This window comes from Neolamprologus brichardi, unplaced genomic scaffold (genome assembly GCF_056152115.1).
Source record: "Neolamprologus brichardi isolate AB-2024 unplaced genomic scaffold, ASM5615211v1 NODE_ptg000031l+_length_7269946_cov_1, whole genome shotgun sequence".
Taxonomy (NCBI): Eukaryota; Metazoa; Chordata; class Actinopteri; order Cichliformes; family Cichlidae; genus Neolamprologus; species Neolamprologus brichardi.
In genome coordinates, this window is record NW_028270136.1 from 3,016,852 (window position 1) to 3,041,458 (window position 24,607).

At 40.9% G+C, this 24,607-nt stretch overlaps 1 protein-coding gene across 1 annotated transcript; it reads right to left on the reverse strand.

The window, feature by feature from the left end:
• Positions 1–10,502: 10,502 nt before the first annotated feature.
• On the reverse strand, positions 10,503–24,151 carry LOC148094709 (beta-1,4 N-acetylgalactosaminyltransferase 2-like). The gene is made up of 11 exons (XM_087837409.1): positions 24,147–24,151; positions 23,896–24,039; positions 17,667–17,773; positions 17,358–17,395; positions 16,387–16,453; positions 15,943–16,056; positions 15,764–15,850; positions 13,435–13,616; positions 12,808–12,951; positions 10,920–11,148; positions 10,503–10,801 (listed from the first exon to the last, which is right to left on the reverse strand). The coding sequence occupies exons 1-11, from the start codon at positions 24,149–24,151 to the stop codon at positions 10,617–10,619; spliced, it is 1,302 nt and encodes a 433-aa protein (XP_087693535.1). The 3' UTR covers positions 10,503–10,616.
• Positions 24,152–24,607: the final 456 nt, after the last annotated feature.

The following is a 24,607-nucleotide window of genomic DNA, read 5'->3' on the forward strand; positions in this document are numbered from 1 at the left end:
GGTCCGGGTTTTTTCTTCTTTCTTTCAAATGCCTGGTGGGCGGTGCCACCCGATCACAAGGGCTGGCAAGGCTTTCGGAGCCTGGGGAGCGGACACCCGCACAACGGGTGGCCAGGCGGCCCGGTCCAGGTTTTTTCTTCTTTCTTTCACACGCCTGGTGGGCAGTGCCACCCGATCACAAGGGCTGGCAAGGCTTTCGGAGCCTGAGGAGTGGACACCCGCACAAAGGGTGGCCAGGCGGCCCGGTCTGGGTTTTTTCTTCTTTTCTTCTTTCTTTCACACGCCTGGTGGGCGGTGCCACCCAATCACAAGGGCTGGCAAGGATTTCAGAGGCTGGGTAGAGGACACCCGCACAAAGGGTGGCCAGGCGCCCTGTCCGGATTTTTTCTTCTTTCTTTCACACGCCTGGTGGGCGGTGCCACCCGATCACAAGGGCTGGCAAGGATTTCAGAGGCTGGGTAGAGGACACCCGCACAAAGGGTGGCCAGGCGCCCTGTCCGGATTTTTTCTTCTTTCTTTCACACGCCTGGTGGGCGGTGCCACCCGATCACAAGGGCTGGCAAGGCTTTCGGAGCCTGAGGAGCGGACACCCGCACAAAGGGTGGCCAGGCGGCTCGGTCCGGGTTTTTTCTTCTTTCTTTCACACGCCTGGTGGGCGGTGCCACCCGATCACAAGGGCTGGCAAAGCTTTCGGAGCCTGGGGAGCGGACACCCGCAGAAACGGACGCATCTGAGGGCCGCATTTCTAGCAGCCTTTGAATTGGGACAGCCTTCGGCGCGCCGCTGTGACGTAATCGTCCCTAAAATGCAGCCTTTAAGGCTGCAGACCCTGAATTGGGATACAGCCTTCAAGACATTTTGAGTAGCTAATTTATCCATTTAAATCAGCTGTGTTTGATCAAGGACACATCTAAAACCTGCAGGACACCGGCTCTCGAGTCCTGGAGTTGCCCTCCCCTGCTTTATATGATTTCTTCTACACAGTTTTTATTTTTTAAACTGCATACATGAACATGACAACACCCAGAATGAAAGCAAAAGCCAGTGCTTAACTTAACGTCTTAACAAATTCCTCTCACACGGCCAGCTTCAAGAGCTCAGTGAAACAGGCGTAGGCTAAGAAGTAAAGAGCAAACTGATATTTCCATCCAGAACTGCTAGCTCATTTAAAAGTGGGGACCAATCCTGTGAACATTTCGGTTAAACAATGGGCGGCGAAGACAAAACGCAAGATGCCAAAGATGAAGAAGGTGATGAGAGGAAGTGAGAAAAAGGAAAAGTGGTGGGTTAAGAAAGGAAACCAAAATAGTGAATTATAATTGTGTAATCTGTCAAAGTGCTGCTTGTTATGTTAACTTCACAATCTTTCTGCTGTGTAAATGCAAGACACACACATGACACAGACTCTCACACACCGTGCTCTGGGTTTCATGTTTATTACTTTTCAATGTACAATGTAAATTTCCCAGGCATTGCTCCAGCAGCATGCCAGCTGCTCACAATATTGCTCCTCTTTGGTCCCGACACCTCTCCAGCTTCTCCTGGTGCTGCCCCTTCAACCATCCACGTCACCTCTCCCTCTGCAGCTGAGCCACAACACACACCTCCCTGCCACACTGCCAAACCTCGACAGTGACTCCAAAAGTGGCACGAAGGGATGAACAACCACTCTTCTATAAAATATTCCCTCATTTGGTGTTTTGGACATGATGACGGACAGTGCTGGGTAAGATCTGAGATCCATGAAAGCCATAAAACACAACACATCAGTAAATCCTGTAGTAATGTCCTATGGTCTGTCATCTTGAGTGAGACCAGTCCCAGAACCTTAACAACCTCAACCACTTGTAGCAGATGGCTGCCCCTCCCTCAGGTTTCATCCTGTTACAGTTTTTTCTGATGGCTTTAACCCTAACTGTGATTCTTATAGCACAATTCCTAAAACTATTAATACTTATAGCAAAACCACTCACTGAGTTTGCAAAAACAAAAGCACAAACACTTCTTTCCCGCCATTCGATCCCTATACAACCGTTGCAAGAGCTTGGTTCGCATTGCCGGCAATAAGTCGGACTCGTTTCCGGTGGGTGATGGGCTCCGCCAGGGCTGCCCTTTGTCACCGGTTCTGTTCATAATTTTTATGGACAGGATTTCTAGGCGCAGCCAAGTGGTGGAGGGCTTTCGCTTTGGTGGCCTCAGAATCTCATCTCTGATCTTTGCGAATGATGTGGTTCTGTTGGCTTCATCGGGTGAGGGCCTCCAGCTCGCACTGGAGCGGTTCGCAGCCGAGTGTGAAGCAGCGGGAATGAGGATCAGCACCTCCAAATCTGAGGCCATGGTTCTCAGCCGGAAAAGGGTGGAGTGCCCACTCCGGGTCGGGGATGAGTTCCTGCCTCAAGTGGAGGACTTCAAGTATCTCGGGGTCTTGTTCACGAGTGATGGGAGAAGGGAGCCGGAGATCGACAGACGGATTGGGGCTGCAGCTGCAGTAATGCAGACGCTGCACCGGTCCGTCGTGGTGAAGAGGGAGCTGAGTGTAAAAGCGAAGCTCTCAATTTACCGGTCGATCTACGTCCCTACCCTCACCTATGGCCACGAGCTGTGGGTAGTGACCGAAAGGACGAGATCGCGGATACAAGCGGCGGAAATGAGCTTCCTCCGAAGGGTGGCTGGCCTCTCCCTTAGAGATAGGGTGAGAAGTTCGGCCATCCGGGAGGGGCTCAGAGTAGAGCCGCTGCTGCTCCACATCGAAAGGAGCCAGCTGAGGTGGTTTGGGCATCTGACAAGGATGCCCCCTGGGAGCCTCCTGGGTGAGGTGTTCCAGGCATGTCCCACCGGGAGGAGGCCCCGGGGCAGACCCAGGACACGCTGGAGAGATTATATCTCTCGGCTGGCCTGGGAACGCCTTGGTGTTCCCCCGGGCGAGCTGGAGGAGGTGGCTGGGGAGAGGGAGGTCTGGGCTTCTTTGCTTAGGCTGCTGCCCCCGCGACCCGGCCCCGGATAAAGCGGATGAAGATGGATGGATGGATGGATGGACACTTCTTTGCACTCAGTTTGCAATTTTGTAACACACACTTGTGTGTAGGCACAATTCACTGCACAACACTCTTTTTGCAGAACTTTAAACACAACTCACTGCTTACACTCAATTACCAAGTTTCCAACACACTCCTAGCAAAATTATACACATGTATGGCTATCATTAACACTATTTTGCCAACTGTCTGGCACACTTTCACATGTGAAAACTGTTTTAGATAATTAGTCCACTTTGCAATCAGCCTAAGCACTATAAACAGGCCACAGGTAAGCTTTCTATGTGGAGTACAATGGAAGGAGCAGTAAGAGTGAGAAGAGTGAGAATCAGAGGAGGCCGAGGGAGAGGACGTGGAGGTGAAGAAGTTGGAGGAAGAGGACGTGGAGGTGAAGAAGTTGGAGGAAGAGGACGTGGAGGTGAAGAAGCAAAAGGGTTAGAGGAAGTTAGAGGAAGAGGACAAGGAGGAGCAAGAAGAGGACGAGGAGGGGAAAGAGGAAGGGTAAGAAGAGTAAGAAACAGAATAACTGATGACATCAGAGCTACAATAGTGGACCATGTCATCAACCATGGGATGACCCTGAGGGAAGCTGGCCAACGGGTTCAGCCTAAACTGAGCCGCTACACTGTGGCAAGCATCATTAGGAGATTTCGAAATGAGAATCGGTAAGTACTTTGTAGCACTGCCATACTCTAATGAGAAACACAACAGTACCATACATGCAAAAATGCTGAAATTGTTACTTTACAGAATTGCTAAACGTCCAGATGTTGGGGGCAGAGGCAGAATGTTCACTCTAGAGCAAGAGACCCATATAGTGAACATGGTGATTGCCAATAATGCAATAAGACTGCGCGAAATACAGCAGCGCATAATTGATAGTGACACCATCTTTCAAAATATACACAGTGCAAGCATTTCTGCACTAAGTCGTGTACTTGCGTGCCACAGAATAAGAATGAAGCAAATTTACAGAGTTCCTTTCGAGAGAAACACAGAACGTGTAAAGCAACTGCGATATGACTATGTGCAGGTAAGCTCATTGGTTCTGAATTTGCAATACCCCAAAGAAACCACTAGATGTCACTAACAGGGAGGCTGGTGATGTGTGTATATCATCGCCGTCTTCTGTTTTATCCAGTAGTGCTGCTACTGCATAAAACAACACTAATACTAATTTGCAGTGTTTTTTTTTTTAATAAATAGAAATCGTTGCAATGGTTTCAATTATTCAAAGTAGACTAAACAGATTTGAATAAAAGTATTAGCATCAAACTGAAATAAAAAAATAACAACACAGCACAACACAACTTGATTTCTATTTTAATTTCACCTTTCTTTTCAACTTTTCAACAAATTAGTTGAAAACAGCATCCGCAATACAACAGGATTTCTGTAAAGTCACATAAAAATGTAAAAGCACAGTTTTTTGACTGAATTTTTGCCATCAACATGCATTGTACCATTTTGGGCGCTCTCTGTTAACACGACTTCACACTACTTGAAAGCTTTGTGCAAGGAAAGAGACAATAAAAGAAAGGCAGAGCAAGCAATGGTGTGGCTAGCTAAGACAACCCTTCACTCCTTAAATATCAGTTTGAATATATGTTTTGATTTGTATAATTTTTCATACATTCAACATTTTGTGCATTTTACTTCTCACAGTTTATTTATCTTAAAAATATACAGGAGGTAGGATTAGGAAAAACACACACACACACTGAGATGTCCTGTGTCATGGCCCAGCTTTTATAATATTTTATTTTGTTATTTAAATATTCTATTTGATTTAATCTTGATATTGTTTTCTGTATTTTATCCCTCGCTGTTCTTATTCTTTATCTTAGTTTCAAGTTGTTTCAGAGTTTAAAGAACCTTTGGGGGAACATTTTTTCTTCTTGGGCTATGTGTTTTTTTGACTAATCACAAATACACTTCAATACAGAAAACTGACTTTCTATTTCCAAAAATCTGGTTGGGAAACTACAGATATTTTTTTAAATGTAAAAAGAAAGGATGTCGATCCTGAAGCACTTATTGAAAGTACTGAGCTGCTCGTTTAAACTTCTCCTGACGTTCTCTGGTAGAGTTGGCCTTCAGATTGTGAATTTAGCATATTCTACTAAATAAAAGGTTTTTATTTAAGTTTCCTACAACTGTATCTTGAAAGAAAATAAGATTCTCTGCTAAGTGGAAGACATTGCATTCCATTGGCTCTATGATGTGACGCATCAATGTAATGGAAATAGTTTCCTTCTGTTGTTGCTGATGAATCACACAGAGGACCCACATCCGCAATTACAAATTCATGTTGACAATGGGCAGAGCTCTTCAGTGAAATTGTTCGTTGCTTTTCTAACACAACTTATAAAGTTTTACAGCTGTGTACACCACCAATTAAAAAATAAAACCATAGAAAAATCCAATGTACAACCGGGGAATTTCCAGAGAAGACTTTAGCACTTACTGGATGATGTAGTGGTGTGTTTACGTAAGTAGCTGCCTCTGTTTAAAATGGCTACATAAATAACAAGTTTTTGATTAAATCAGAAGATCTTCATCTTTCCTAAATGTTGAGGTTTCACTTTCTAATTGCTTCTTTGAAGAAGATGAGTTGTTTAGCAGACAGATCAGATGATGAAACTAAACATGTGGTTGAACATTTAAACAACAGGGCTCCTATCTGTGTGAAAAAGACCAGGATTTAGCTGGACTGCAGCCATAATACAACAGACTTGTATTTATTACATGCTAGAGATAAAGAAGTTATTCAACCCTTGATAAGTACCTCCTTTATCAAAGAATACACTAAGCCGTCTCTTATGAAAGGACAGAAGACAATGTCACCCCACAAGTCAACGGACTATTGGACCTTCATTAATAAGATGAAATGAAACTGATCGTGTAAGTGTTAATTATTAAGTTTCAGTAAAAGGACTAGATGTTACAGTATCAGGGGTTGTAACATCTAGTCCTGAATCTTTCATGGTCCTGGGCTTTGACCCAGTGTTTTAAGTTTGTTTTGTATTATGTTTTTTGCATTGTTTGGTCTTGTTCACTCTTTGGGGAATTATTACAGTTTTTTCTGAATGCTTAAACCCTAACTGTGATTCTTATAGCACAATTTCTAAAACTATTAATACTTATAGCAAAACCCTTCACTGAGTTTGCAAAACTAAAAGCACAAACACTGCTTTGCACTCAGTTTGCCATTTTGTAACACACACTTTGCAAAATTGTAGCTACAATCCACTGCACAGCACTCTTTTTGCAGAACTGTAAACACAACTCACTGCTTTACACTCAATTCCCAAATGATCAACGCACTCCTAACAAAACTATACACATTGAAGGCCATTATTTACACTATTTTGCCAACTGTCTGGCACACTGTCACATGTGAAAACTTTTTTAGATAATTAGTTCACTTTGCAATCAGCCTAAGCACTATAATACAGGTAAGCTCTGTGTGTGGAGTACAATGGAGGGAGCAGGAAGAGTGAGAAGTAGAGGAGGCCGAGGAAGAGGACGTGGAGGTGAAGAAGTAGGATGAAGAGGACGACAAGGACAAGGAGGAGCAAGAGGAGGACGAGGAGGGGGGAGAGGAATGGTAAGAAGAGTAAGACATAGAATTGCTGATGACATCAGAGCTACAATAGTGGACCATGTAATCAACCGTGGAATGACCCTGAGGGAAGCTGGCCAACGGGTCCAGCCTAACTCGAGCTGCTACACTGTAGCAAGCATCATAAGGACATTTTGAAATGACAATCAGTTAGTGCAGTCACTTTGCACTAAGATTTGTAGCACTGCCATATGCCAATGAGAAACACAACAACACCATAGATGTAAAAATACTGAAATTGTTACTTTACAGAATTGCTAGATGACCAGATGCTGGGGGCAGAGGAAGCATGTTCACTGCAGACCAAGAAACCCATATAGTCAATATGGCGATTGCAAATAATCCTATACTTGGAAATAAACACTTGTGTTTGTTTTGATGTGTGTGAATAAACACCAGTACTTGAAGTTTGGATCCCTCTATGCTTACGGATCTATGACAAAAGTATGAGCTCAAACTGACATGGCCTACCTTGTGCACAGAGAAAGCAAAAGCCAGATGTGTTTTGTATTCATACCATCAGTGTGCAGTTGGCGCATTGTGTGCTTAGTAGATGATGGCTTGTGTGTACTGTTTGATACAAAAACACCATTTTTACGAAGGTGTGAAGAGTTAATCTAGCTGTGTTCACTTTTGCAAGAGAACTACAATGTTTTGATAATTGGGTGACAGGTTTTCTTATTTGTGTGTAGAGTTTTGCAAAAATAGCCAATAGTTACAAAAAATGTGCTTAAGCAATCAGAAAAAACTGTAAGATAAGATAAGACTTTATTGATCCCACAACAGGGAATTTTTTGCGTCACCTCAGCTCAGGTACAGATATATGAAGAAAATACAAAAATACAAGTAAGTACAATCAATGAAAAAAAGTAAGATAATACACTATATACAATGGTAGCATACACAGTATGTGATTATGGATATAGTTGGAAATATGGAAGACATAAACTATATAGCTTGGAAGGTCATGGAAGGTCCATTATGCATGAAGTGGTGACCGTGGATGTTCACAGTGTCCAGTGACTTATGACATCGTGATTGAGGAGTTATAGAGTCTAACTGCTGTTGGGATGAATTATCTGTGAAAGCGCTCCTTCCTGCAGTGAGGGTGTTTCAGTCTCTGACTAAAGGAGCTGCTCAGCCCACTCACATACTCATGCAGTGGGTGATGTGGGTTGTTCATGATGGATGTCAACTTTACTAACATCCTCCCCTCACCAACCACCTCCACAGACTCCAGGGGACATCCCAGCACGGAGCTAGACCTCCGCACCAGTTTGTCAATCCTGCTCCTGTCCCTGGTCGTGCATCCACTCCCCCAGCAGACCACTGCATAGAAAAGGGCAGATGCTACCACAGTGTCATAGAAGGTCCTTAACAGAGTCCTGCAGACTCTGAAGGACCTGAGTCTTCTCAGCAGGTGGAGTCGACTCTGGCCCTTCTTATACAGGACGTCTGTATTTGCAGTCCAGTCCAGTTTATTGTTGAGGTGAACACCCAGGTACTTATAAGAGTCCACTATCTCAATGTCTTTCCCTTGGATGTTCACCGGTGTTGTAGGGGGTGACATCCTCCTTATTGATTCTTATGTTACGTTTTCAGAGCCCTGATCCAAGTTGTTATTTCACAGAGTTTTGTCACCTCTGTGTGTCCTCACCAGCACCCCTATATGTAGTTAGTCATGTCTGGTTATGGATGTCAAGTCTCTGTCTTGTCTCCATGTCGCTCTTGCTCTCCCTCTGTCCCACACTCTCTGTGTTTAGTTCAGCTCTCTTTCCTCTTTTTATGTGATATTCTCTTGTCCTGTGTGCATTATGTTCAGTTCTACTTCCCGTCTCGTCAGTCAGACTTCAGCCGTGTTCCCCTCCTCTCTGCCCCGATTTCCCTTTTGTGTAAACATTGTCTCTGTCTTCTCCTGTCTGCTGTTGATCTCCATCATCCTTCCAGCTGTGTGTTCTGTCAGTTTAGTGTTTCCCAGTTTAATTCCCAAGTGCCTTCATGGTTTTGTTATGTCAATCTGTGAGTCCTGCAATAAAGCTGCCTTTCAGTCCTGCATTTTTTGGACCTATCCTGCCTCACCTCACACAGCTTTCATGACAGTTTCCTGTGTGTGAACCTTTATGAAAAGCTGAGAGAAACCAAATATATGAACTATAAACATCTTTCCTTGCTTGAAGATCATACACTCTAATATATATATTACATAAAAAATATCATGAATTGTATTTACATTATCAAAGGGAACATAAAGTTTAATATAATTCAGTCTGAATGTGTTTTGTCCTAAATTTAAGCGATGCTGTAACATCAGCCAATCATTACTCAAGTCACAGAAAGTTTTAGTAAAGGTCCAGTGGAAAAGCAAAAATCTCAACCTCACAATAATGTTGACCTCAATAAAACACATTTATAGTGATGCTAACAGAAACTTGATTTCCCTTTGCTTTTAGCACAAGCACCATATTAATCTGATTAAAGGCTATTTTTAGAGTTTCTTTTGTTGCTGAAGCAAGCGATTAGGAATCGCAATTATAGCACTGCAGGGAAGAATATTTCAGAAATTAAGGAAATCAAAAAATGATGACTTGAGCTCAATGGTGGGCTGAGAACATAAGTCCATAAGTTCTCTATGAGCCTATCAATCTATCATCTTGATGCATTCTCAATCATCCAGGAAAATAAATCTCCAAAAGTTGATTCTGTTCATCTGGACATAGCGTATGAAGAAGTCACTTGGATGAGTGACGAAACGTTTCTCCCAGAATACGCTACATCCAGATGAACAGAATCAACTTTTGGAGAGGTGTCAATCTATCAGTTAATTAAGATACAAACCAGGCTAAGCCTCTGTGTGGAGGACTAACTTATTATTTTAAAAAAAACAAACATTTAAATTGTTTTTTTTATTCTAAAGTGCACTTTGGCTGTTGCTAGCAAAAAGTGATGTCTCACATGTAAAAACTGAAAAAGAAGAAAGAGAACACCATCACAAATTCAAAAGCCTTCTCTCTTTAAACCTGTCAGCCTGTTGTGGATCATTAAAACAATGGATGCTTGTGTACCAACCATAACTTATTTCAGTGTGTCAGTTACTACAGTTACTACAGCCGTGTACACAGTGTGAAATAGTTAGATGCTATTAGTTTTATTTATTAGATTTATTTACACTTTAAAAATTCTAACAGGATATGAATGTTCTTAAAGCGTAAGAGACGTTTGGAATCTCTAAAACTGTGAAATTTTCCAAGGACTTAGAGAGGTTTTTCTTAGAAGAGGTTACAATTATTTGAAGAATTATACAGATACATGAACTTCATTTAGAAATCTCACTGGCAGTATATTCAGTGCACATGAAAAGGGCTTCATTTTATTAATCTCCACTGTAAGATTCCCCAAAGACACAGTATGAGGGTCTATAAGCTGGAACACATTCATAATGTGAAAATACATTTTGCATGGCTTTAATATTATTTAATTTAAGTTTTATGTAGTTTAATGTAAAGGTTACTGTACAAAAAACAGTTGAGATGCGCAGATTTTTCACTAAAAACTTGTGAAAATTAATTATAGCCCCTAATTTTCTTCTCTAATGTTTTTACCTGTTGCTGAAAGTGACCAGTAACTTTATAACAATAACTTCTCAACAACTATAACTCACTATAACTATAACTTAATGAGTAACCAATAACTTGTTCTAGCGTAAATGCTATGGTGACTTCCAAACTTCAAAGTCCTTATTTCATCAACAACATAACATTTATTGAATTTGGTTTTATTCTGAATATTTGGAAACACCCAATTTGAATTCTTCTTATTATAGCATACAGTATAGTAGAATGGATTATGAGAAACATTAACAATTACAGGCAAAGCAATATCTATGAAAACATTGCTCTGAGTAAAATAAAGTGCAGTATATAACTACAACCAGTTCACCAATGTTCTCTTAAGGTCTTCTATCCATATTTGATGCACTTAAGGTGGTTTTTGAAGAAATGAAGCTGCAATTTGAATTCTGAGTCATTCTTTCTAGGTTTTCTGAACTTGCGATAATGAGCACTTCTGGCTACATGTTGATGGTCAATGGATACATCACCACAAGTGGCAACAAGTAAATAGCCCAGGCCATCCATAAAGAACTCTAGATAAAAAACAAACAAACAAGTATTTTAAAATAAAACATTTTGTTATCATAGCTAAGCAAAACTGGAAGCCCCCCCTTCTTGTCACTTTTAAACCAAACTGAGATCTGGACCTACCTGAATGTGCTATCCGCTGTAGCTTAGGGTCAAAACCCACCCTCTGTACAGCATCTGTACGGGCCAGGAAGAAGTTGACCACTCCACTGGCCAAAAAGCATTGTGGGTAACCAGGAACTGAATGTAATTTCTTATTAGACTTCCTGTATAAGCAGCCACCTTCAGTTTCTTCTCCTTCTTCATAGATAAGAGAGAAATAAAACTGATTCTCTTTTACTGACCCACCAACCTAAAAAGAAGAGAAACCGAAGAGCGAGCTATAAATATTGTCATGAACAGAGATGGGCAGTAACATGTTACTCCAATCCAATTACTTTTTTTCAAGTAATGAGTAAAGTAAGGGATTACTATTGCAAAAAAAGTCATTAACACGTTATTGCGTTACTAAACTGTGATTTTGTTTGTGAGAGTGTCTCATGACAATGACGTAAGAGCGTGCATGTCCGTGGAAGCAACAGACGTGTGCAGATTAACAATGAACAATATGGAGTGCGGGAGAGAGTACGACCATGCAGCGTTTAAAGTGTGGAAGTACTGACATTACTTTGAGTTTGATTCTGTAAAAAGTGACAAAATCATTAGCGTCCGCTGTTACGCGAAGAAAAGTTCTTTCTAAAGAGAAAAATTTTACTTCAAATCTGAGCAAACACTGAGCACGCTGCCACAGGAATGTGACATTCACAGAGAAATCCCCGGACCACCCCACTGGCATGACTGCTGCGACAACGGGCAAACCCTCAACCAGCCCCACTCCTGCTAAACAGGTTAAAAAAGATTTAAGGACTCAGTGCTGCTGAGTCTTTGATTTTATTTATTTTCTGCTTTGTTTTACTTGTATATTAAAGAGATTAGAGATGAAAGATTAAAATATGATGGATTGTGCAGAAAAAATAGAATTGGGCTGAAAGGTCTATTGCTTTATATTCAGGTTGTGTATCACACTTTTAAAAACTAACTAAGTAACTAATTACTTTTGAAAATAGTAATTAGTAAAGTAATGGGATTACTTTCCTGGAGTAGTAATCAGTAGTAACTAATTACTATTTTCAAGTAACTTGGCCAACACTGATCATGAACGCCAAACAGATAATCGTGACTTCTTTTTCTGTTTTTTTTTTAAATCAAAACCAAGTCTTTATCGCAAACTAGTTTATGAGGTGGTTAACCTTTTGTACTGTAGTTGATTTAATAAAATGGTCTTCAACTAAGCTTGGTCCTAACTGTGTCTAACTTTTGCTTGTTATTGGTTGTAACTCTGAATAACAAGAAAAAAAAATCTGATCGGCCACTTTATTGGCTTGCTAAATTGCACTTTGATGCAGCTTAAAAAACAGTCCTTTATTCTAACTCGTTTTTCTTTTTGGAATAGTCAAATAATGCTGATCAGTTGGGTTGTAGTCCAACACAAACTCCAAGTTTAATGACAGCTTCAGTTTACAACTGATATTTGAAACACAATCTAAACCTCTCAACCACTTCCTTCTGCTCACTGTTCACAATATAATACATGTGACTGTGGCTTTTATGCTACATGCTGTACAAAAGGTTATTTCTGTTCCCGTAAAAGTGCAAGGTTTATGATCAGTCTTATCAAAAGGGAATGAGCCTTGGTGGTGATGGTAGAATGGGCGTATTAGGTCACACTTAGAATGCAAACATCTGATTTAGCTAAAGAAGAAAAAAAATCTGACAAAAACACAGAATTCTGCAGTTAATTTAGTGTAGCAGGAACCTAGATCACATTAGTGATGAAAATGATCAACAAATTGGGGGGGGCTTACAACTGTTAACAGAAATGGATATATATATATATTATGTACATAGATCAGTTAGTGTTCTATTTAAAGAAGAAAACATAATCAGATAACATGAGCTATTTCATTCTCACCACATCCAGTTCAGGGACCGCCTCCATCACCTCCACAAGCTTCTCTATCTTTGTCTTCTCTGTAAACAAAAAGTCATCATCCACCCACAGGAAGTACTTGGTGGTTACCTGGGAAACAGCCAGATTTCTGCCTGCAAACCAGCCCTGAGGATGAAAACATCTTTTACAGTCTGTTTTAATGGTCCTTTACCCTCTGAGGTGTAAGTAGTCACTTGTGACATTCATTACTTCTAGACTGGACTATTGTAATTCAGTATTATCAGATTGTTCTGAAAGTTCCTAAAATCACTAATCCAAAACACTGGAGTCTAATCTTAAAAGCTGCAAACTTTTTCTTCTAAAAGCTTACATGTAGGGCTGGATGAAGGCACACTTGACTACCCTCATACTACTGGAGGATTTCATGCGATTAACTGAGCATTTCCTCTCCACTCTTCTTATATTTAGGGGATGAGTGATTTAAAGTCTAATTCTAGAAAAGAAAAAAGCATAAAATCCTATATTTTACTATTTTAATAAATCCTTCAATAATTATACTGCTCTGTCCAAGATGTCTGATAAAACTCAGCATGAATAAAAAAAATCCCACAAAAAACACAATCTTAAGTTCTAAATGTCTATGCATACCTGTGCTGGAGGCATGATGTAATGTTGGATGTTTTCTCCGGTAATGTGCTCTGGTTCAAAGTTGTCATCTGCAACAATAACTTTTATGGTGCTATAGAATTTTCGGATACTGTCCAACAAGACCTTCAGCTGTTCGTACCGCAGGAAGGTCTTTGTGGCGATGGTAACTTGAGAGCTGATATCTGACAGACAGAAGCAAAGAAATGTTTCAAGAAAATAAGACAGATCATCTGCTACAGAGTAGAATGAGTTTTGTGCAAACTGTGCAAATTGAACAGCAAACTTTTCATTGCTGAAGCCGCTACACTGAAGTGCTGCAGCAAGGTCGTTGTTGCCTGTTGTTGTGGTAACCCCCGAACCAAAAGGTGGACACCAGAGGTGTAGGGAGCCACCAGGCTGAAGAATGAGTTGTGTCAGGCTTGGTTAGCCTGTGGGACTCCGGAGGCACCTGAAAGGCCAAGCGGAACGCGGCTTGAGCAGTGGGTGAAGCAAAAAACCTGAGTGTGAGAGCAGTTTAGAGCGGCCATGGAAAAAGACTTTTGGACTACCTTGAAGAGGTTCTGGCAAACCTTCTGGCGACTCAGGAGGGGAAGGCAGTGCTCTACCTGCACTGTGTATAGTGCGGAGGGTGCGCTGCTGACTTCGTTTGAGAACATCGTCGGGCAGTGGAAAGAATACTTCGGAAGGAATACTTCGAGGACCAGCTTAATCTCACTGGCACCGTGAAGGAAGCAGAGTCTAGGGACGAGGGAGACGACTCACCTATTTCAGGGGGCAAGTTCACTAAGGCAGTTAAACAGGCCCTTGGTGGCAGGGTCACTGGGGTGGATGAAGTTCGCCCTGAGTTGCTGAAAGCTCAGAATGTTGTAGGGCTGTCTTGGCAATGGTGCGTTGAGTTCAAGGGCAGTACCTCTGGATTGGCAGACTGGGGTGGTGGTTCCCATCTTTAAGTAGGGTGTTTTTCAAATATAAGGGGATCACCCTCCTCAGCCTTCCTGGGAAAGTCTGTGCCAGGGTGCTGGAAAGGAGAGTCTGTCTGTTAGTCAAACCTCAGATACAGGAGTAACAATGGGGTTCTCGCCCTAGTTGTGGAACACTGGACGAGCTCTTTACCCTCTCAAGGAGACTTGAGGATGCATGGGAGTTTGCCAAACCAGTCTACATGTGTTTGTGGACCTGGAGAAAGTATTCAACCGTGTCCCTCGGAGTGGCCTGCGGAAGGTGTTTCAGGAGTATGGGTTGTCGTGCCCATTGCTACGGGCCATTCAATCCCTATATAGCCATTTCAAGAACCTGGTCCACATAGTCGGACTCGTTCCTGGTGGATGATGGGCTCCGCCAGGGCTGCGCCCTTTGTTACAGATTCCATTCATAATTTTTATGGACAGAATTTCTAGGTGTAGCTAAGAGTTGGAGGGCTTTCGCTTGGGTGGTCTCAGAATCTCATCTCTGCTTTTCGCAGATGATGTGGTTCTGTTGGCTTCATCGGCTGATGGTCTCCAGCTCGCGTTGGAGTGGTTTGTGGTCGAGTTTGAAGCAGTGGAAATGGGAATCAGCACCTCCAAATCTTGAGGCCATGATCCTCAGCCGGAACAGGGTGGAGTGCCCACCCCAGGTCAGGGACAAGTTCCTGCCCCAAGTAGAGGAGTTTAAGTATCTCAGATCTTCGACAGACGGATTGGTGCTGTGGCTGCAGTGAGGCAGACACTGTAGCGGTCTGTTGTGGTGAAGAGAGAGCTGAGTGTAAAAGTGAAGCTTTCAATTTACCGGTCGATCTTCATCCCTAACCTCACCTATGATTGCAAGCTATGTTTAGCAACTGAGAGAACGAGATAGCAGATCCAAGCGACAGAAATGAGCTTCCTAAGGGTGGCTAGCCGCTCCCTTAGCAAGCTAGCGGATGTGACCAGGGAGAGGGAGGTCTGGGGTTCACTGCTTAGGCTGCTGCCCCCATGACCCGGCGCCGCTTTGGGATGGGATGGATGGATGGAGACCCGAAACTGAGAGCAGACCCAGGTTAGACCTGGTGAGATTGTACAACACATTATTTTTCACATCTGGTTTCAAAGCACTCAGCCAAAGGAGTTATAGATTTAATAATCCACAAGGAACAAAAACAAATTGTGAAGGGGAATTTAACTTAGAATACTTAATATTTTAACAACACACTATTCCCACTAACTAGTAGTAAGATACAAAATAAAACCAAAGAAATAATTGGGTTGGCATATACTGTGAAAGAACCTTCATAAAATTCATGGTTTTCCTGCATTTCTCTCTCTCTCTCTCTCTCTCTCTTAATACCCTTGTTTGAAAAGTAGATTCCTACCTGTCCCCATGTCATACAGGACTGGTACATGAGGCTGCTTGATGGCAATAGCGAACACAGCTTCATGGTTTTCAAACTGGAAAGTTACTAAAAAAAGAAAAAGAAAAAATACTTATTGTACACTAAAAATAAGATTTGGGCTTAAAAGACAAGACTCTGAGTTCCCAGACAATGCAGACCAAGGTCTCCAGTGTTGATATGGTAGACTGTGCTAGTATAGGACACTTTGATCAGCACGTCATTGAGCAGCTCCAGGCTCCTGGACTTGATTATCAATTCTTTCTCACCAGAACCTGTGAATTACAATTTCACAACATTTCATTCCAGTGTCTTCTTTAGATTGAAGTTTGATTGTGAATGCCATAACATATCAAACCCATCATATGGGCCTATTCATGCCCTATTCATACTTTCAGGACATAAATGCTCTACCATAGAATAAAGTTAATGACTCAGAACATATTTGTTCCTGATTTGCAGTGACCCATCCTTTTAAGGGATATATCAGACACAAATCAAGCCAACAAATTAACCTCCACAAAATAACAGATTTGTTTAGTATAGGAGTTCTAGCTTTTTTTGTCACCAATTTGTATATAAACTGATGAGAAGTGGAATCTCACCTTCGACTGTGACCTCTGCTGGTCGAATATCTGTGGCCAGGATCCCTTTAGAGACTTTTAAGACCACCTAGAATAGAAAAATCTGAATAAACTAAAAAGTACTCCAAGTATTCATACTTACACAGACATTTTACAGTGACAGTAAACGCTGGATATAAATTTACATACAATCACAGGAAATTGTTTTCATTTTTAATTTACCTAATTTCTTGTGGTATTTGATTTAGATGTATTATCTTATGTTTGAAAGCTGGCCCCAGACCACAACCACAAAACTAGACTCAGTGTCATGGCCTGATGTTACTGCAGGGCTTTGTCAAAAGCTAGCAAAATGCTAAAGAGAGCTTAGGGGCCATCCACATGGGAAGCACATGACAACCAGAGACCAAAAAAAGTTATTATGGTAATGTAAATAAGTGACTTCAAGTGAGAATGAATGAAGAAAAGCACAGGTGGGGCAACTGGATAGGTCCTGAGTTAGACTTCATACATTACAGTAATTATATTATTTGAGAAATAGCTTTGGTTTAATAATCATATAGCAAATTATAAAATTCATATTACTAACACTCTGGCTTTAAATATCTAGGGCCTGACAATTTTGCTTACGGTGGGGTTTCTGTCTTCAACTCAAACTCAACACCAAAATGGCTTCATTTGCAAATGACAAAGAATTATTCCTACAACATAAAGAATGCAAATTCAACATCTTTGTTTCTTTAAATCTCTATGATAATAGTATTAAAATGAAAGTTACCAAGAGCTTCTAAGGTCATCACAATTACTATGAGGAAATTTAAAGTTTCACCAAGTAGAAATACTACAGTGGCAGCCTTGAAGTTCACTGTTTTTTAAATGAAACATACAGACCTACCTTTGGAGAAATATTTGATACCCATCTTGCACCTCTATTATTCTAACAGAGTTTGGTGAGATTTGCCTATCAAGCTGAACTGTTTTATGACACTAACCTTGTAGCTGCTTCTTTTTCCTGCATGCAGCTGCAAACCTAAAATTAAAATGACCACACTGTGACAGCATCCCATGATGGAAAGAAATAGATATGTCAGTGGTTATATTGACCTTATAACAAAGAAAATTTAAAAAGGCAAATGATCAAGGAAGTGACTGAACATGTGAAAACCGAGATCCACCTTCCTGTCTGTAACCATGGTAGTGCTACCCTGAAATTGTGTTTGATAATATATGACATGCTGCAGTGCCTTATTTGGCGCGATCTCTTTTATTACTCACTACCTATGTATTTCTTCATGTCTCACCTGGTATGACAGAGGAGGACAATGGCTGTACTGTGTAACCTTGGATTGGATACTGCAGAGGAGAGTTGGGCAAAGCAAACAGCAGCTTGGACAGTACAGAAGTTGTCCTGTGGAAGAAATGAGGTGTATGCAACACAGATCATTTTGACTATTCAAGTATAATGACTACAAAGCAACAAATAAGTACTATGAGGCCAAAGGTCAATCTAAGTAGTGGCATTATTGGATAAGCAATAAACTTATCCATATGGGAAATAAAGCATGTAATCATGTTTTCAACAAACATGGAATCATTTCAGTGTGGCTAAAAAAAATGAAAATAGTTAAACACCTCTTGAGTTTGTTTTTTTTTAGCTTTTGAGATTTAGTAATATTAGATGTGGTTCCGCCCCAACTGCTGGTGCTTTGCCCTGCCTCGTCATCAATATCTGATCAACATTTCTCACTTTTTAAAAGCTGGTGTGACTAGACCTCTATTCTGTGTGTCAACGTCATACATTTCTGGGCGCTATACTACAAAGTGAGATCAACATACCCAGGGTATCTTTCTGTTGTTAGGATTAATGTACTTTAAGTAAATTTTCAAAATATTCATCTTTAAATAATAGTAATAAATATTTCAACATAAAGTGCAGTTTTTCATCCTAAAAAAAATAAGGCAGAAACATAAAAGGTTATTTGAACAGCTTCACCTTTAAACTCTGAGCCAACATTATTCTGTACATTTGGCTAAAACAGTGTGATTATTAAACATTTTAGTAAAAAAAAAAAAAAAAAAACCCAATGGATGCACATTACCTCCCTTCTTATTTACTGTCTGTCTCTTGCAGCCAGTTACTTAGACAAACTAGCCTGTTCAAAGCTCTCTTTTTTGTTACTGTGTGACCTGCAGGTGAGAACATTCTCTCACATGGGACAGAAGTGGCAGGACTAATCGAATACTTGTAGCACAGGACAGACAGCTGTGGGTAGTTCACTGATCAACTGGACCACCACTGTAGCGGGAAGTCTGTCTCACTGGTGGTGGCTTTTGCTCTGCACAAACTCAGGGCCCTTTTACACAGGGCTTCCTCATCTAAATCTGTAGCACATTTTCCAACCCCCTACCACTGATAGTAGTCTACAGTCCAGAGCAATCCATTTTGCTAGAGAATTTGTAAGTTTGTCCTGTGTTGACTTACTAATTTTGGTCCTTTTTGTGTAAAACAGTCATTTCATCATGTTTGGGCTTTTGACACCTTTTGTTGGTACTCGAACTGCTAGCGCCAACAGCTCCCACAGTTTCTGTGCTCACTGCCTTGCATTTAGATGGCGGCGTAGGGTTGAAGTGCTTCGGTGGTATGCCAACTCCTTTTTGCACAGTTTGCACAAAACCAAGCTCTTTTTCAAGGCTTCCGTCGGGTATTTTGAAATGAAATTTGCCTCCGATCAGTCCTAGCAACTTGCTTTCTTCTGATTCTTCCATTTCTGTAGCTGTGTGCATCGATTAATTTGTTTGTTTGTTTTTGTTTTTTATATGTGTTAGCCTGCTGCCTTAAGCCTGGTCAAGATGGCGCCGGCATGCCGTCTCTTAGTTCTGAAATGTTTATGTATTGTGTTCATAGTGCTGTTCCTGCTAGCTTTAAAAACACACTCCTTTTGGTGTATAAGCAACAGACGCTTCTTAATATCCGTGACTCACTGCTGATGCTCCCCTGCATTAGTGAGCGACCTGGAGGAGTCCTGCCGCCTCTGGCGTTGGTACCAGAGAAAATGCATCAACGTGATCCACACTTGAATCCTTTAGAAAGGAAGCGCTGAAAAAGTGGACGTATACATAGCGTGCGATCTGGGAAGCATGCGCGAGTCAGAACTTGGATACGGCGGGTCCTTGCCACTAGCGATCATGGCTGTTTAGAACTTTTTTCTGCCGCCAAACAGCGCTGCCTTCTTCCGGTTTACCCGATGTTATCGGAGCATGCTCACCCATTGCAGTTTTATTCGTCGCAATGCCAAAGGTATAGGAGGGGAAGTAATAAGCTGGACGTTATGTTCCTAACTGAGACATAGCTTCGCACTGGTGAAGTGGCACCTTTGCTGGAACATTGCGCAGGTTGTCTGGGATGGCAGACGGGGTTGCCTCTATCATCAAAGACTGTTTTAAATGCAAATAGATTTTTTTTTCCCTCATTTGACTCCCAGCTCCTGACTTTAAGCTGTCCTGTGGTTCTAACTATAGTTACCTTCCATCCACTTAAATATATTGGCCCTGTCTCAATATGCATACTTGTGCATACTTGCGTTCTCGTGTACTCGTGATACGTCATCAGTCGGAGACCAAGTACTGTTCCAATTTGAAGTACGCATCAAGCCGAGAACGTGAAAAATTTCCAGATTTGTTCTCGCTCCGCCCATTTTATCGAGCATGCATCGGTGGTGACTTGTGTGGACTTGGTACAGCTAAATATCCCAGAATGCATTCCGTCCAAAACTCAAACGCGGCAATGGCGGATGAGCGGCGCTAAAAAATATTACTTTTTCTGGGTCACAAAATAAACTTTTAAGATATTTTCAGGCGAGGATGTAGCTGTGTAAGCTTCAAATATCTACTCAGTTCATCAAGATATCATATATTTCTATATATTTCCAAACGTACTCCGATGTTTCTGAGGCCATGGTTCTCAGCTGGAAAAGGGTGGAGTGCCCAATCCGGATCGGGGATGAGTTCCTGCCCCAAGTGGGGGAGTTCAAGTATCTCGGGGTCCTATTCGCAAGTGATGGGAGAAGGGAGCCGGAGATCGACAGACAGATTGGTGCTGCGGCTGCAGTGATGCGGACGCTGCACCGGTTTTATTTGTTCCTGAGTAAATCGGTTTGGCTGAGATTAAAGTTAAGCTTCATAACATATTAATCACAGTTATATTAAGAGGGGACGGCAGTAAAAACTCCGGGCCTGTGACATCATCAAGTACGCTGGTGTTCCAATTGTACAAATCGCGAGTCCGTACTTGCATTCTCGCCAAGTCCGTACACCCGTGCGTTCTTGCCAAGTCCGGTCTCGCCGAGAACGCGAGTCCGTACTTAGAATTAAGAAAGGGCTCTTGACTTGATTTCAGAATTCTCAGACTTGTTGTTGTTTTATCGCTGTATGAAAGGATTCTTTCATAGTGAGTGATGTGAAAAAACAAAGACTTTAATTTTCATCTATGTTGTGAGGATAAATCCCTGGTCAAAGACTTCTTGAATGTAATTGAGTCCCTAAATTTCACACAATTTGTGTCTGGGCCAACATGCAAGGGCTACACCCTAGACGTTGTCCTGGGGTACGTACTGAATCTATCTGTGACTGAAACCTGTCTTTTACCTATTTTAGAACATTTATCAATTTTATTTGATCTTTTAATTCCTACATCTCCAGCCTCTGAGAGGGAAAAATTGCTGTTTTCTTTGTATCTGCTGCCTTTTGTTGTTCTTGTACATTCTTTTAATGTAACCTTTTATTGTTATGCTATTGACCTGCAGCTTTGAAACTGTGTTGACTTGTCTAAATTAGAAGCTTGTCTATCTGCCATTAGTAGCTGGTTATCTGATCATTTCCTGCTTCTTAATACTGATAAGACCGATTTGATGGTCATTGGACCACAAAGATTTAAGTACTTGTCCCAAAATTTCACCTTGTAAATTGATGACTATGTCACAATTTCAAAGACAAGGTAAAAGACTTGGGTGTGTGGTTTGACACAGTGCTCTCCTTTGAGTCCAATGTGGAAGAGAAAACAACGACTGCCCTTTATCACCTAAAGAACATAGAACATAGCTAAAATCAGGCAAGTTTTATCACTGGACACTGCAGAGGTACTTGTCCATGCATTTGTGCCTTTGCATTTGATTATTGTAAAGCTCTTCTTTCTGGGTTACCGAAGGAAGGTTTTAAAGGTTTGTAAATGATACAAAATGCAGCCGCTCGCATTTTAACCAAAACTGGGAAATTTGAGCACATTTCCCCAGTACGGAAATCAGTTTTAAGCAGATTTTAAAGTTTAGCGCCTTCATATCTTTCTGACCTTTTGTACCTCTATGTTCTTTCCCATGTTCTTCAATCTCAGGATGCTGGCCTTCTGAAAGTTCCTAAAGCCAGAAAAAAAGACTATTGGGGAGCATGCTTTTTCTTTTCAAGCTCCATTTTTGTGGAACAATCTGCCTGTTTTTTCTGTACTGGTTTTATTTAATTTTTTATTGTATTCATCTTTCTATCTTCTAATAACTGTTCAGCACTTTGTTTGAAAGCTCTATATAAATTTTTTATTATTATTATTCAAATCAATTAATTGCAAGTAACACGGTAAATGCCCACCACAAATTTTTACATTACTCTTAAATCAATTTTTAAAAGTATGCAGTCATGAGAACGCTACTAAAACTGTTGTTAATATTTCTGCAAACTTTGTGACATCATGTTGGATTTATAACCAAGTGTAACTTAAAAATATGCAGAAGTAATTTCTACTTGATGGAAATATCTGCAGAGACAGAATACACCATGAAATTACTTGTTTGTTTGCTCACATTCCCAAAGACCTAGCCCAGCATTAGGGATGGGTATCGAAAACCGGTTCTTGTTGAGAACCGGTTCCCACTGTTTCGATTCCTTGGAATTGTTTGCCCTTTTTGCAAACGATTCCCTTATCGATTCCAGTTTCCCCGAATGACGTCACCACGTTGCGGAGCGTCATTTACCTGGCGGGAAACATGGCGGCTCAAACGCTCAAAAGTTTGGTTCTACTTTACGAGAACGGATGACAACAGGGCAACTTGCAATACTTGCAAAGTAGATATTTAATTTAAGGGAGGAAACACTACGAATATGCAAAAGCATTTGCTCACAAAACACGCGATGACCTTAAATGAATGTCGTGTTTTTAATTCCGCTCCGGACTCGTGAATCTCAACCAAGCAGCAGCGGTAACGTTTGCACGTCCTCTCCCGTTAATGCAGCAGGTAAATAATCAACTAACAGTGCATATTATGTTAGCGCGATCTGCCTTATTACAAAACCTGCCATTACTGTGCGTATAGGTGACCATGATGAGGGAGACAGAGTCTGGCTCAGATGCTGGCAGTTCTCGCTACAGTCTACCGGTAGCGTCTCCTTTCAGGCCAGGATAGACGAATGTCACCGAGCAGTGACTCAGTTTGTGGTCAAAGGCTTGAACCCATTTGCCACAGCAGATGCCCCGATTTTCGGTAAGTGAATGTGTTTAATTGTAGGGAGATTACTGGATATTCTTGTGTAATTGCTACAGAATAATTTATGTTATACTTTGTTATTGCTACAGAAGAATATTTATTTTATTGTTTTACATTTACAATTTTTTTTCCTGGGGACCCTGTGACACCCCATTGAAGAGCCATAGGCTGTGGATCTCTTAAGATCTCACTGCTGGGTTTGTAAGGCCATGTTACTCCTAAATTTCTATCTTGTTCAAAGAGAAGATATAAAACAAAGTTCTAAGTTATTCGACCTTAGTGTTCTCCTTTTTTAAAAAGAATCGATAAGAGAATCGATAAAGAATCGAATCGTTAAACAGAATCGAAAATGGAATCGGAATCGTGAAAATCTTATCAATACCCATCCCTAACCAGCATCCATAAAATGTGGCTTAAACAGCTGCTAAGAGTTACACACCCATAAGATCTCTCAAGCTAGCACTGGTCTAACACATTTGTTATGGTTAAAAAAAATTCTCTTTCAAGGTAGAAGAACTGAAACTGAAAGAAAAACTAAAGAAAGAAAAAAACTGAAAGTCTGGCCTCTCTTATGCAAAATACATAGAAATTATGGTTGACTCAAGACATTTGCACAATATAGTAGTTTAAAGAAATCTGAAGAATAAGTCAAAATATTAAGTTGCAAGCTAACAAAAAAAATAAAAGAAGGACATTCTCATAATTCAAACAGAGGTCGGAAGGAAAAAATAGGCTAAATTAAAAATGAAATTCGACCAAACTCAGAAATAACCTCCACATCTGGATTGGGTTCCATGAGGAAGCTTGTGTGCAAGAACATTCTACTTCTGTAAATTGTACCTACTTATTAGATTAGATTGAAATGGCTAAATGAAGAACTGTTTGCTGGAAATAGTTTTGGTGTCTGAATTAAACAAAATTCAGTACTGCGTCATTCTTTGTTGTCCTGCTAAAATAACACTGACAAAAACGATTAACAGTTTAGTGAACTCCGTCCATCTACCTGGCTTTGTACTGCTGGAATTCCTTAGTTCGCCGTTGCACCAACTCCTCATATTGATCCTTGGGGAGGTGTTCTTTAAGAATGCTTGAGCCAGCAGCACAAGTGCATGGACCAGATGAGGGAAGATGCATGGGGAGAGATGAACTGGAAGGGTAGAAGGGTGAGGGTATATCAGATGTCTTTAAAGCCTAACACTCATTCTATGCCACACAACTGTATAACTATAATTAGTACAACGATTGTTATTATACCTCATTTGGTCTGGAGATGTACTTTCATGGACTGATATTAAAGTTTAACAAAAAAAAACTGGTTTATGAAACTAAATTACATCTGAATTAATGATAGAAACAGGGTATCATTGTTTTTAATATTTGTGTTTTCAGAAAAAAAAACATGCCATATTCCACAGTCTTGTAGCAAAATCACTTTGTTTCTTTATATTATTTTTATTTAAAAGGTACAACTGGGTTCCTTACAAGGGAGACCTGGCCACCGGTAACAGCAATGCAAAAATACAATAAGCAGATCATGTAATAGACAAACCCATAACCTGAAACACTAGTGCTCACTAGTAGCAGTGCTCAAGGAAAATATCTAATTCTCTCTTCATCGGTTTTAAGTTCACAGAACAGATATAGACACTTTTACGTTTAGATCTAATGATAAGAATACACTGTTCATTAGATCTATCAGAATTCTAGGCACATCA

What these genes read in the sequence shown, in the direction of transcription:
- LOC148094709 (XM_087837409.1), bottom strand. An exon ending in CGGTCCCTGAACTGGATGTG is followed by an intron (nt 11,149 to 12,807) that starts GTGAGAATGAAA and finishes TCTTCTTTTTAG; the next exon opens with GTTGGTGGGTCAGTAAAAGA. An exon ending in ACAGCGGATAGCACATTCAG is followed by an intron (nt 10,802 to 10,919) that starts GTAGGTCCAGAT and finishes TTTTTTATCTAG; the next exon opens with AGTTCTTTATGGATGGCCTG.